Below are 13,856 nucleotides of genomic sequence, written 5' to 3'. Positions count from 1 at the left end.
GCTTCCGACTTTGATGCCGAAGGGTAGCACCGTCCACTTGAACACGCCACGGTGCGTCCTGAACGCCGTCGCGTTAATGGAGTCCTCGTCTGCAAGCCGAATACAGTTAAAGGCTTTAGAAACGTCGAGCTTGCAAAAGATCGTCATGCCCGCCATCGATTCCATGATATCCTCAACTGTTGGCAGATCGTGGACCTCAGACAGAATCTTCGCGTTGGGGCCCCGGAGATCGAATACCACCCGGTTGATGATTTTCTTCTCCGGTTCTTCTTTCACAAACAGCACCGACGATGGGTTCGTTGCTCCAGGCGCCGGCACTATTTTACCCGTGCGAAGACCATTGTCAATGATCTCATCGAGTGCCGCTCGCTCCTCCTCGTTGTACTTGGTGCGCCGATATGGCGTCTCGACGTCACCGCTCGCGAACCGCAGCTTCACGTCCAGCGGACCGCGTTTGGGAGGGTATTTGTCCGCTGCCGCTGGATCAAACAAGGCTGCGAACTCCCGAAACGCTTCCGGAATGGCCTTCGGATCGAACGGCTGCTGTGGCGATGCCTTTTCCCCAACGAGCAACGCTGCGCTCTCCGCCTCTTGAGCTTTGACACGAATCGGGCCGCTGTCCGTAATCCGCTGCAACACATCCATGCCTATGATCAGGGGCATGATGCATTGCGGCAGGATGTAGACCAGCACCTTGCCACGCCACTTGCCGATCGTCAGCTTGGCCCAGGCCGCGTGCGTAATGTCGCGCGTCGTCGTATCGACCATGCGTACCGTCATCGGCCGCTCCAGCACATGCGGCTCCAAGCCCCACGCCTCAACCGAGGCACTGGCTGCCAGCGTGCGCGTCGACCCCGAGTCGAAAAGCGCTCGGGTCGGTGTGGTCTTGCTAAACTTGCGGCCTATGCACACCGTAGATTGCACTGCATTCTTCTTTGAAAGAATTTTATTGAGTAGTACACGCGAAGGATGCAAATTCGTGTCTACCCTCAGGCTTTTCCCTGGCCGTCCTGGCCATTCTTGGGAGCCTTCTTGGGAGCCTTCTTGGGAGCAGGAGCATCGTCCGAGTCATCAGACTCCTCCTCGGAACTGCCCGCAGCCGCAGCCGCAGTGCCGCCTTTGGAATAGCATGCCTCCGACTTGTGGTTCGTCCTGCCACAGTGCTTGCAGCTCTTGACGTCCTTGTCCTTGCTCTTGCCTGCGTGATGACCGTTCTTGTCTCGATTCGGCTTTTGGACGTGCCTGGGAGCTTGACTACTGGTGCTGGTCTCCGCTCGTACCTTGCTCGGCATGCTTTCGACCAACTCGTTCAATGCATCAATCCACGTCATCTCGGTGGTGTCCTTGCACAGCTCCTTCGCCACATCGCGCACGCCTTTGTCTTCCGCTTGCAGCACAATGAAGCGCCTCACCAAATCATCCGTAAGTTCCGCTTTGGGCACATTCAACAGCATGACCTTCTTGAAGTGCCTCGCAGAAATCTTTGGATCCGCCACCGCTTGGATGATTTCCCTGAGTGCGTTATTCTTGCTGTTCTTGACGCCATACACATTCATAATGTACTCCAGCAGAGCTTCCGCAGTCTCGAACTTGACATGGCTACAGTAACGCCTCGCTGCGACACCCAGATGACCAAGCACAAAGTCGACCTTGTCCTTCTCGGGTGCCGTCACTGACTCAAGCTTGCGTCGGATGTCCGTGACAAAACGTTCCAGATCCAACAGCGTCCCATCGAAGGGTGTCACCTGCATGCCATGTCTCCACAGTTCAGTGCTGGTGGTGGGGCTTGCCGTGGTGGTGGAGGCCGCATGGCTTGATACAGCGATCTCAGCGGTTCCCTTGCGCATCGCCTCCTTGACGACCTCCTGCATTGAGGAAACCATCGCTTGAGTCATCATTCGCATCATCTCTTGCGCGCTCATTGGTTCAGCTGGTGCGCTTGTTGCGCTCGACGTGCCCGCAGTGGGCGCCGTCGTATCGACGCCCTGCTCGTTATTGGGCATTGCTTGATTCTGATTCAATTTCCTGGTTCCTACTCTAGTCGTCACCTTAGACATCAATTACTCGACCCTCGAGACTCGTCGCAGTGTTATGATCAGAGATCCTTCCACGAAGATACGAGTAATGGGTTGATGATGAGAGTGATGATAGGGAAACAAGAGACTTCACTTATACAAAGCGACGAGTGAACACACTCCAAATACAGATACACATCAATCCATAACAGGACTTCGTTTGTTTTGTTCTGTATCGGCCTGTAGTTGTCCAGCATCCAATCATTTTCATGCTCTGAGCGAATCTCAGATCTCTCACCCCATTCCTCTTTTTTTTTTTCGTCACACAGTTCTTATGCCGCCTGCAGCAGAGAAGAAGGACGACGCAGCGAACGCGATTGCAACCCCAGCGGGCTCGGGCTCTGGCTCTGGCTCCGACGGCACCAACAACGCCTCGTCGTCATCATCGTCATCATCAGCACCAACATCAGCACCAGCTGCGACCCCCGAGCAGGCTGCCGTCGCTGACATTCGCTACCAGATTGCCCTTCTCGACCGCGGCGTTACTGCCAAGGCAAGTTTCGTCCTCATTCGCCCCTCCTCTTCGTCCCTCTCTCTTCTTCTTCTTCTTCCTCCTACTTGCGTTTCAAAGTTGCCAGAGCCACATCGTTCTTGTCTGTCAAACTGTGCTCCAAACTCGAAAACGCTGCTCCAAAAAAAAAAAAAAAAAACAAAAAAAAAAATGCTGCGTTTCGCGATCTCTGGCTTTTTTTTTTTTTTTTTTTTTTTTTTTTGAGTTGGGGTTTTGTTGTTTTGTTTGTGACTAACGTTGTGTGTGTGTGTGTGTGTGTGTGCGTTGCCGTGCGTTCTGCCATTCGCTCGACCGAATCAGGAAACGCGCTACGCAACGCGGGTGCTGCGCGCAATCTCGCGACTGAGGCACACTCTGAACAAGAAGATTTTGGTGACGGCGCTCAACCACTTCCTTCCGACTGCATCGGAGACCAAGGCGCTGCTGCTGGAGGCGCTTGCGTTGGTGCCCGGCGATGCAGAGCCCATGGATCTCGACTCTGGCGCGGTGACGGTGGCTGCCGAAGAGAGCGCTGCTGCTGCTGTTGCTGCTACTGCTGCTTCGTCGACCGCGACGCCAATGGACACCACTGCCGCCGCTCCGGCAAGCACCAGCACCACCACTACGTCGGCCACGACCACGACCACAGCGCCTGCGACCAAGGCAAAGAAGCCCGCTGGTCCGCCGGCGTCCGTCAATCCGGAGGTCGACGCATACTTGCAGCTGCTCGTCGTCATCTTTTTGCTCGACTCGAAGGTCTACGGCCCTGCCCGCGAGCTCGCTGCCGCCTTGCTCGCCAAGCTGCAGCAGCACAGCCGTCGCTCGCTCGACCAGATCGAGGCCAAGGCGTACTTTTACTTTATGCGCGCACATGATCTCTCGGGCAACGAGACGGACGTCCGCCCTATGCTGCACGCCGCATTGCGCACGGCTACACTCCACCGCGACGACGAGGGTCAGGCAACGCTCATCAACTTGCTTGTGCGCAACTACCTTGAGCACGGCTTGTACGAGCAGGCCGACAAGCTGATTGTCAAGTCGACCTTCCCCGACCATGCCTCCAACAACGAGTGGGCGCGTTACTTTTATTACCTTGGCCGAATCCGCGCAACGCAGCTCGAGTACAGCGAGGCTTTCCAGCACCTCCAGCAGGCTCTGCGCAAGGCACCTCAGACGTCCGCCCCCGGCTTTTTGCAAACAGTCAACAAGCTGGCCGTCATTGTGCAGCTCTTGCTCGGCGAGATTCCAGAGCGCGCGCTCTTCCGCCAACCCATTCTGCGACGCTCTCTGGAGCCATACCTGCTGCTCTCCAAGGCCGTGCGAGATGGCAACCTCACCGAATTCGGCTCCGTCGTCGACACGCATGCCGACAAGTTTAAGGCTGACGGCAATTACATGTTGATTCTTCGGTGTGTAGGCTGTGTTGTTGCGCTGAAGGGCTGGACGATTGCTCGATTCTCGAAATTGTGTTGACCTCGTTTGCTCGTGATTTTGGTATTTTTGGGGGGTTGTTGTTCGACTTGACAGTCTTCGCCACAGCGTCATTAAGACTGGTGTTCGCATGATCAACCTGTCCTACTCGCGCATTTCCACGGCCGATATCGCAGAAAAATTGCAATTGCCGAGCGCTCTGGACGCCGAGTTCATTGTGGCCAAGGTTTGTTTTGGGCTTTCTCTCTCTATATATATATACACTGAGCTGCTATTGAGTTGAAAATTCTAACATATGACCTCTTGCTTGCTCTCTCTCTCTCCCGCAGGCGATTCGCGACGGTGTGATTGAAGCGAGCATTGACCGCACGAACGGCGTCATGCAGTCGAGCGAACTCCTGGACGTCTATAACACAAGTGAGCCACTCGAGGCATTCAACCAACGCATCGGATTCTGCCTGAACATTCACAACGAATGCGTCAAGGCGCTCCGTTTCCCGCCAAATGCCCACCGAAAGGCGCTCGAGACGGCCGAGGAGCGACGTGACCGAGAACAGCAAGAGAAGGAATTTGCTGAAGAGATGGCTGCCGAGGAAGACTAAAATGATACGGCTCGAGTTCTCTCTGCTGTGGGATCTCTGTAGATGCTTGGTGTTGATTTTGTTTCGTTGTGTTGCCCTTTGAGAAGGCGATTTTGTGAAAGACCAACAATGAACTACAATCGTGCTCTCTTCACGCTGGTTCTGTCGCCTCTTGGCCGTTGTATACGAGCCGGTCGATGGCTTGGGCTTCCGGTTGTCTCGCTCCAATGCGAAGAAGAGCTTGGTTGACCTCGCTTGCGCCCCCTGAGCTGAGCGGTCGTCGTCTGCTTTCTGCTCCGCGCGGAGGTGCTCAGCTCATACTGGTTGGAGGTGATGCCGCAGAAGCCCTGAGGGATGCGCTCCATGATGAGCTTGTGAGCTCAGAAAAAAGCAGCAGTAGATCCAATTGCTTTGTTTCAGTTTGTTTGATGGACTTTCAGAACTTCTCAAATTGACATCGCGCTTTTGTTTAAAACAAAAATCGCTGTATACAGATATATTTGCTTGAGGCACTGCTTTCGTATGTTGCAAATCCTCTGTCAACCGACATTCAGCAATCAATCACTCTGTCGCATCAACAATCGCGGGCACAGCTGACTTGAGCTGGTCGTGCCTACCAATAGTGTCTTGCACACCAAACACGCCGTCTAGGAGCGGCCTGATATCGTGGTTGGTGTCCGCCATAAAGCTCATCACGGAGATCGCTGTGCGCACTGCTGACCACAAACCGCTCAATGCTTGCAGCTTTTTGATTGGCAGACTCGTATTCAAATTGTTTGTTCATTGAAAGGGAAATACCAGTGCAGGTTGAAACCAAAATCAAGAAAACTAGTAAAATGGGCCTGATAGGAGTTTCTAACGCGACACTCTATGATCGACTGATCTTCCAATATAGCTGTTTTCGGGTCTTTTGAGGTATCAACAATGAACAATTTGAACACGAGTCTGCCAATCAAAACCACGAAAGCAACGACGACACCGCCGTCGTCCTTCATTTTGCGCAGTTGGTCGACAGTAGCCAAATCCCGGCTGAATGGATGCACAACAGCAGATACACCATCTACACATGAGCTTCAAGTGACAAAAACTTTGGAATCGGTCAAAGCTTGGCAGAGAGCCTTCTCTGCTCTTCTCGAGCCTCAGCTTCACGCTTGGTCAACAGTTTGCCGTCAATGTAGCGACGCATCGACTCGAGATATTTCATCGATTCTTCGTAAGTCTCTGGAAGCAGCGGCTTGATTGGCTTTTCGCACACAAACACAAAATGGAAAACGTTCGTTGTTTCCTGGCGACCGGTGACTGGATCAATGATGTCGGCACGAACCTGTAATCAATGAGAAAGATCGAAGCAACAAAAGCAGGAGAGGGGGAATTGAGGAACCAAAGAAAGCAGCACCGCACCACCTCAAAAAGCCCTTGTCGCCATCCACCGACAATCGTACCGAGACATGGAACGACTTGTGGGGGAACCCGCGCGCAAATGTCACTTGGGAAGTGTAGGACAAGATGGAGCCAATCTCAACGGGCTTCTGGAAGGAAATGTCATCGAGAGCCACAAATACCGGCGGGGCACGAGCATAAAAGTGGCTTGCCGCCCAGGCCAGTTCATACGCGTTGCGCATCAGCCATCCGCCAAAGATGCGATGGTGAATGTTGCGGTCCTGCAAAGTGTTCCAGCAAGACAGAGGGTTCATAGGTGTGAGCAAGGCTATACAAACGATAAACAAAACAAAAAAAAGGAAAAAAAAAAAAAGAGCTTCAATGGCTATTCTCAAACCTGAGGCTGGCAAACAGTGGTCGAGCTCATGATGGTGTCGCGCATCATGACAAAGTTGGCGGCATCGAGATGACGCTGTTGAACTGCAGCGCGTTTGAGAAACAGATCGTGAACGAGCGCACTCTCCTCCGCCGTGGGAGGCATCTTTGAAAGCGAGCGAGCCGCGCGTTCCTTGCGCCGGAGTTTGTTTGCTATCACAACAACACGACAACGGCAGTCAATAACAGGAGGTGTACAATGAGAGAGCTCGTGATTCAAAGCCATGCTGCAATGAGCTCGTCGTTCATTACCTGCACCCATGGCAAAAATAACACGCTCTTCAGGCGACTCGGGTTCCAAGCGGTTGACGTTGGTGGCCTTCTGGGTGACGGGATCACGTGCGACCATTGTGACTGACGCCGTGAGGAGAATGTTTCGACAGGGCACTTCGCTGGGTGTGAGGTAGAGTTCGGGTGATCCAATGTCCAGGATGCCCAACTCGCCATCGGCTGTCACAGGCGACGTAACGAACAGAGCCGGCTTGCCTTGCGCCTGCAGCTTTTCGGCACGCGCAGCGTGCAGTTCATGAGCGTCGACGAGCCAGATGGAGACCTCCATCGACGAAGTTCCCACCCACGAGACAAAGCCCATGAGCGCAAGATCGCGCATTGTGAGAGGATTGAGAATGTCGATACGATCGACCGACGCAGTGACGATTGTCAGTGGCGGGGTCAGTGGGTTGCTGTCATCGCAGTGCTTGTACGCAACGTTGGCGGCAAACGCATCAATGTCTTCCAGCAGCTTGCCAAAGCGAATGGTGCCATAGACGTTGGTGTAGTCGTCGCGGAGGGACTCCAGACTGCCAAACGGCAGATGGATTTCAGAGTACGAATCACGCATGCGCTTGGTGAGCGCACCCTGGTTGATGATGCTTGCAGCGTCACCCGATGCGATCGCCGGGCGCAACAAATCTTGCTTTTCCTTGGCCAGGCGCTCCATCCACAGCAGCTGGGTGACCACCGATCGCGACCGGTGCGTGTTCGACCGGTTGTGGACGTGCGGAATCTTGACCAGCGAGCTCCCTATCCAAAGCAATCCAACAACAATAAGAGACAATAAGTCGCCAAACAACTGTATCCAGCCTCACGTCTGCCTGATTTTTTTTCTTTTCGGGTTGGTTGCGAGGCGCATTGCCTATTGCATTGGCCAACCTTTGAATGCGTGATGGGAAGCGTCTGCAGCACTTGACGACGCCACAGTCGCGCAATCCAGATTCGATGATGACGACGCTGACGACGTCGATGATGACGACGACGATGACGACGATGATGACGAGGTCGCGGGAGTGGACGAGAGGCCAGCGACTCGAAGCGCCAACGGCGAGCGGAGGAAAGCCAGTCCAGGCGACAGCGCGCGCATCGCTGCAGTCAAGCGACACACATTACAAAGTGCAACACGGCGATGAGTACAGACAGATTGAGAATCGAGACAAAACACATGAACCGCGCATGAACCGCGGAGACAAGGCTTTGTGTTTGCTTCCATCTCAATCTTGAATCTTCAACACACCTGACGCACCGCGATGGAACATGACCGACAAAGGTTAAAGTTGGGACTGCATTGCATTGCATTAATATGCCAGGTTTGGAATGCGAAAGGGAAAAACAACAACAACAACAACAACAATTCCCCCCCCCCCCAAAGTCAAATCGAAAATAGCTCAAGTCACAAAAAGCATTTTGCAGTGTTTTGATGGTGGATTGGTGGTGGATTGGATTAGAAACAGCAGTCCATAGCTCGGGGGTTGCCGAGCGAGTTTACTGAGTGTACAAGCTGGCAGCAAAAACGATATCGCGCTTGATTAAACCTGCAGCTTCATCCATCTTGGCCATGAGGAGAGGGTCTCCAATCGTGCGCGCAGCGTTTCGGACATCGCGACACGTTTCCTCGAGTCTCGTGATGCATCGCACAATGGATCCTGCGTCAAAAGAACAAAGTACACAAAACACAGTTCGCAAGTGAGCAACGCGCGCGGCGATGACCAAAAAGCTCCCGTATCACGCAGAAAAGGCCAGGACAATCCACCATACCTTCAAGAATATCAGTCAGATCGGTGATTTGTTGGAACGGCTGGAGGATACAACATGACAACGACGAAAGCAAGCAAAACAGTTAAAGTCCGAAGCAGTGTCCAATTCTTCTTGCGGTAGCTCGTCGGCGAATCATCAGATTTTGTTCACTTACCATGCCACGCGCCCACTCCAACACAACTTCAATCAGTCCAAAGTGGAAGGTTGATCGCAGGAAATCAGGGACGGAGGTGCTAAAGCCACATGCGTTCTGCATCTCGGCAACCTTTGTCGCCACTCGTTCGAGTTCCGCTTTCGCCTGCGGCGCATCAAGACAAACGGTGAGCGAGCCAAGAATCCGCGCGGCAGCCAACCGCAACAGCATCACACGTACCTTTTCCATGGGCTCTGTCAGTTTGGGCTCACTCTGAGACTTTTCCTGGAACACCAAACTGGACAAGAGAGCCACAATCTCTGCAGGGCTCAACGAGGCCAGCACGTTCTCGAAAATCAGCTCAGTCACAATCAAGGCGCCTCCGTCATCAACCGTATTGATCTTTTTGAACGCATGCCAAATGGATGGTGGGTGAGTATGAAGCCGGCGGCTTAGCACATCGGGCACCTTTGGGTTTACATACCTCGCAAGCAACGCGGCCTTTCATCTGAACAAGCTTGTTTTCATCAATGTAGCCCATGCGCTGCAAAACATCGAGACGCTGTTGGTATTCTGGCAACAGAGCGAGTGAGTCATCCGAAAGCAGGTGCTTCAAGGACTGCACTTGGTCGTGGAGCCGTTGTCGCTCATGGATGATGGCATACTAAAGCATGTCAAACGCACGCAGTCAGAGCAAAAAAAAAAATACAAAAATCAAGCCACACCACAATCACAAACACATCGAAAAAAAAAAGCCGAAAGACGGTTACATGTTGGCGCAGCTGTGGACAGTGAATGCACTTGTACTGCTGGAAAGTGGCATCGAGATTTTGACGACGCGCGAATTTGTCAACCACGTCCAAATCTTGCAATTTCATGTCCTTGACGGGATGCATGGTTGTGAGCGTGGCAGGTTGCGCCTTGGCCAGTCGCGCAAGCTCCTCAAGCGTCGGAGCCGTGGCACGGACATCGCGCTTTTCCAAATGCGAAATGGACTCAACCTAAAGCACGTTACAAAAATGATCGGGGAGGGCGCGGGAGAGGGAGGTGGGGGGTGTGTTCAGGAGACGAGGTGAGCTGTTCTCTCTCGACTCTTTCGAGATGAACGTCTCTAAAACGAAACAACTCAACTCACCTTCAGACGCGTCGTCGTGATCGTGATGATATCACCGGCATCAATTTGTACAATGTCGTGATCCAAGGCACCGTCCGGCGTGAACAAGCTCAGCACTGGCAGCGGAGCGTTCAAGAGAGCTGACATGTGCCAGAAAAGTCAAGAGTGTGAGTTGTCGGCAAGACGCGCCAAATCACAGTCAAAGGCCCTACCATCCGAAGCAATGAATCCTGGAGGATTGCTCATGACCAGCACTGTGAGGGCCTTCTGGGCGCGCGCTCCCAAAGAGCTGGACGTGGACGTGGTGGAGTTGAATTTAAGAACGACTCCCAGCGCGTTTCGGTGAGTCTGGCAGGACAAAAAGAAAAACAAAACAAAACACCGAAAAGAACTCATCAAAACATGTGTTGTCAAAGCCACATCATAACCCCCCCACACACACACACACACACACACCAACAAACACCCCCCCCCATTCCAACATCACTTACAGCATTGTTGACCACCACAACGCGGCCAGGACCAAGGATTTTGTGACCAAGCAAGGACGCAACTGAAATGGAGAATTCTCGAGCGTATTGAAGAAACTCGGCCGAGGCCTTGTAGAATGGTTCAATGTCGGCAAGGCAGAAGGTGCAGTTGTCCAGCGAGGGCAGTTGCTTGAGCGTTTTTTCCCCTTCTGCAAGGCGTTTCTTCTGCTCCGTCGTGTCGCGCTGAACATGGAACTCGGAAAAGCTGCGCTTGATCATGTCTTCAACGCGAATCTCCTCCACGCGCAACAAATTCAAAATCATGTTGTAGGTCAAGCGGAATCGAGACTCGAGCGTCGTGGCTTTGCCCAACAGCATGTTGATCAAGCCGCCAGCATCCGGGACCTCGTCGCCTTTGACAAGCAGGATGACTGTACCCGTGTCATCGAGGCCTCGTCGACCAGCGCGACCAGCCATTTGGACATACTCGCCTGGCAGAAGATCACGGAATCCAGCTTGTCCGTCGGGCTTGCGGGTGCTATCAAACACAACCGTGCGCGTAGGCATGTTCACGCCCATCGCGAACGTTTCCGTCGCGTAGAGCACCTTGACGAGACCTCGCTGAAACAAGAGCTCGACCATTTCCTTGATGATTGGCAACAGGCCACCGTGGTGCACGGCAACACCGCGACGCAGCATGTCACGCATGCGCAGCACTTGCGGGAGGTTTCGGTCGTTGCCGCGCAGCCGAGACACGGAATTCTCGATAAACACGTGAATGGCGCTCTTTTCGTCACCCGTCGTGAGGTCGAGTGTCAAAATGCCATCCGCATTGCTCTCGCACCGCTTCTTGGAAAAAGTGAATGCAACCATCGGCAGCAGCGACTTTTTCTGCAGCATTTCGATCAAGGACATCCAAATGTTGCGATCTTGCTGGGGGTTGCCGCGGTAGCTGTTGCCACCAAAGTGGCCCCCACCACCACCACGACCGCCGCCGCCGCCACGATGCGCAGCTCCGCCACGCGCGCCACCGCCGCGACCGCCACTGCCGCCTCCCTGCTGGTTGTCTTGGGCCTGGGCTTTGCGCTGCGCAATAGTTTCGACAGCTTGTTTGTAGCCAGCTTGCAAAAAGTTCTTGTTTGCGTCGACAATCTTGAAAAGCTCGTTGCTGGTCTTGGTGCTGTTGCCAGTGTACAAGAAATGCTCGAGTGGCACGGGCCGCTTGAGGGTGCTAATAACGTGAATGCGCTTTCTCTTGGTTCGACCAACCCAGCCCGCAAACTCCATCGTGTTTGGCACGGTAGCAGAGAGCATGATAATGTTGACGTGTGGAGGAAGCATAATGATGACCTCTTCCCACACGACGCCACGATCCACATCGTTCACGTAGTGCACTTCGTCAAAAATCACCCACTCCACGTCGCGAATCATGTCGGCGCCGCGGTACAGCATGGATCGAAGAATTTCGGTCGTCATTACCACGCACGACGCCTCAGGCCGGATTTGCACATCGCCCGTGAGCAAGCCAACGTCATGGAATGTGTTTCGGAAATCGCGGAACTTTTGATTCGACAGGGCCTTGATGGGAGAAGTGTAAATTGCTCTGCAGCAACACAAGAGAACAGAATAAAACGCAAGCGATTTAGACGCACAGATTCGAACTGCATTCCCCTGTTGTTGTATACACTGCTTACTTGGTGAGATGCTTGGCAGCCAACGCGATGGCATACTCGGCAATCACCGTCTTGCCAGCCGAGGTATGGGCCGCAATAAACACACTTTCGTGCTTCTCCAGCAAGAGAATGGCTTGTTGTTGGAACGTATCGAGTTTGAACGGCCACTGTTTCGAACAAAAGAGCGAAGGAGAAAGCTTTTGTCAGACAAATGGGAAGAGGGGCTCAAGTTGCACATACACAGGGAGGACGTACACGATAGGCCATGTCTGGCACAAGCTCGTGGAAATTGTCAATTGCAGAATTGATATCGACAGCAACTGCGAAGTTCTCCACCGCTGCTTCGCGCGTCTTTGTGGCGGAACTGACCACAGGTGTGTTCTGCATTGCGCGGATTGGCAGCAAAAGAAAAAAAGAACAGCACAAACAAAACAAAGTGAGGTTGAGTTTTGAATCAGCAATAAACAAAAAAAGAAAAAAAAGAAAAAACAACAATTGAATGCCTACCAACTGGAGCACCGCCTCGAGCGACGCTGGATCTGCAATCAAAACAAAAAAGGTCCAAAACAGAGAGGGAGAGAGTCAGATGTCTGAGCACAGCTTTCGCTCCAAACCGGAGGAGCTATAAAGCTCTTACCATGGACCGGTTGAGTGGCCGCGTCTGACCCGACAGCAGTGGTTGCATCGGACTCGTTCGGCACAGTCGCAGAAGCTGCCACATCATCATCGCTGTCGTCGTCTTCAACTGCACGCAGCAGTTTGGCTGCCGCAATCACCGCATGGGAGCTGCCTTCGCCAGCCGCACGCTGCATGGATGCAGTCCCATCTGCCGCGATCACCACTCGAGAATGGAATCCTGGTGGGAGCTCGCGATAGCCTCCTGCGGGCATGGCGAGAGGATTGGACAGGTCTGCACAAACAAAACAAGCAAACAAGCAAAAAAACAAAAACCAAAATCAAACATTGTCATGGTCAGAGATTTGCATCCAGCACTCTGGTGACAACCACCCCTCGCTCCAAACACGAAACATACCAAGTCCGACCAACGCCTCAGCCATTATGGCGTGCCTATCGGCGCCTGCGGTGAAAGACGGGACGAAACCGCCGGGGGTGAACGGGAAGCTGGACGTCGTTCCGCGATGAGCCTCGCTCTGCTTTGCAGGTGCCCGCAGCAGGGATGTCGAGTTTCGAGCATTCTGAGACTTGTCTGAGGACGATCCAGCCTGCGTCGGGACCTCGCGAAACCCAATCGCCTCGCCTGTGGCAGGGTCGCGATCGAGCTGCAAATCGCGCGACGGGGCGCTCAGCGCGACATCCCACAGCGAACACGGGTTGACAGGCTTGTCCCACACACGCTGAGCAAGTTCCACTGGCGGCTCTGGTGGCGCGCTCAGGAAGCGACTCTCGAGTTCCAACCTAGTCAAGCAACAATGCCAATGCGTGAGACCCACTTGTGCTGCAGCCATCGACACCAAAGCACTTTTTTTTGCTCTCTGCTTTGTCAGGCATTACCGAAGTCCATCCACGGACCACTGCGATGGGACCAAGCCGAACGGCAGCGTCGAGAGTGGCAGCTGCTGAGCAGCAGCAGCAGTAGAAGTGCTTGGAGGGAAGGCGACTCCAAGGCGGCCTGCAGTCCCGTACTCGACAATCTGGAACGTGTCGAGTGGGTTACCATTGGTGGCGATTGAAGTGGCGTTGGGGTGGGTCGCAGTAGCAGGGGCTGGATCGAGCTGCTCTGCAGCAGCGAGCTCAGCCAGCCAAGCCGTTGCAGTTGCAGTTGCATTGGCCTCCATACTGATGATTGATTGCAAATCAACGACCAAGCACACAACAAAGTAAAAGACTGATTTTTCAGAGCTTTGGATGGCGAGCACAAAAGAGACTTTTTCAATGCCGATGCGTTCAGTGTGAGTGAGTGTGTGTGTGTAAGTCTCTCTCTCTCGTCCTTCCGCCCTCTGCTCCAAAATGTTGATCGTACTCGTTTGATTTGCATTCTCAAATCACTCTGCTTCCCAAAGCAGGACAATCGACCATTGTTCA

At 53.4% G+C, this 13,856-nt stretch overlaps 4 protein-coding genes across 4 annotated transcripts; 1 reads left to right on the top strand and 3 right to left on the bottom strand.

The window, feature by feature from the left end:
• Nucleotides 1-989: 989 nt before the first annotated feature.
• CAOG_08798 (hypothetical protein) lies at nt 990-2,003 on the bottom strand (the record flags this gene model as incomplete). Its single annotated transcript, XM_011272136.1, has 1 exon — nt 990-2,003. The coding sequence occupies one exon, from the start codon at nt 2,001-2,003 to the stop codon at nt 990-992; it is 1,014 nt and encodes a 337-aa protein (XP_011270438.1).
• A 316-nt stretch (nt 2,004-2,319) lies between these two features.
• On the top strand, nt 2,320-4,729 carry CAOG_04607 (proteasome 26S subunit). The gene is made up of 4 exons (XM_004347304.2): nt 2,320-2,568; nt 2,887-3,974; nt 4,093-4,222; nt 4,326-4,729. The coding sequence occupies exons 1-4, from the start codon at nt 2,350-2,352 to the stop codon at nt 4,596-4,598; spliced, it is 1,710 nt and encodes a 569-aa protein (XP_004347354.2). The 5' UTR covers nt 2,320-2,349; the 3' UTR covers nt 4,599-4,729.
• A 771-nt stretch (nt 4,730-5,500) lies between these two features.
• CAOG_04606 (acyl-CoA Thioesterase) lies at nt 5,501-7,936 on the bottom strand. The gene is made up of 6 exons (XM_004347303.2): nt 7,903-7,936; nt 7,545-7,754; nt 6,645-7,415; nt 6,355-6,545; nt 6,020-6,238; nt 5,501-5,901 (listed from the first exon to the last, which is right to left on the bottom strand). Exons 1-6 carry the CDS (start codon nt 7,922-7,924, stop codon nt 5,677-5,679), a joined length of 1,638 nt encoding a protein of 545 aa, XP_004347353.2. The 5' UTR covers nt 7,925-7,936; the 3' UTR covers nt 5,501-5,676.
• A 176-nt stretch (nt 7,937-8,112) lies between these two features.
• CAOG_04605 (RNA helicase) lies at nt 8,113-13,648 on the bottom strand. Its single transcript, XM_004347302.2, has 15 exons — nt 13,326-13,648; nt 12,847-13,229; nt 12,451-12,723; nt 12,321-12,352; nt 12,069-12,194; nt 11,835-11,980; nt 10,162-11,743; nt 9,883-10,018; nt 9,692-9,810; nt 9,327-9,557; nt 9,041-9,220; nt 8,797-8,958; nt 8,578-8,721; nt 8,424-8,463; nt 8,113-8,311 (listed from the first exon to the last, which is right to left on the bottom strand). Exons 1-15 carry the CDS (start codon nt 13,607-13,609, stop codon nt 8,151-8,153), a joined length of 3,999 nt encoding a protein of 1,332 aa, XP_004347352.1. The 5' UTR covers nt 13,610-13,648; the 3' UTR covers nt 8,113-8,150.
• Between the last annotated feature and the right edge of the window lie 208 nt (nt 13,649-13,856).

The sequence above is a fragment of the Capsaspora owczarzaki genome (assembly GCF_000151315.2).
Source record: "Capsaspora owczarzaki ATCC 30864 unplaced genomic scaffold supercont2.7, whole genome shotgun sequence".
Classification (NCBI taxonomy): Eukaryota; class Filasterea; order Ministeriida; family Capsasporidae; genus Capsaspora; species Capsaspora owczarzaki.
The sequence above is the reverse complement of the archived record's forward strand: the minus strand, read 5'-3'. Positions and strand labels throughout refer to the sequence as shown.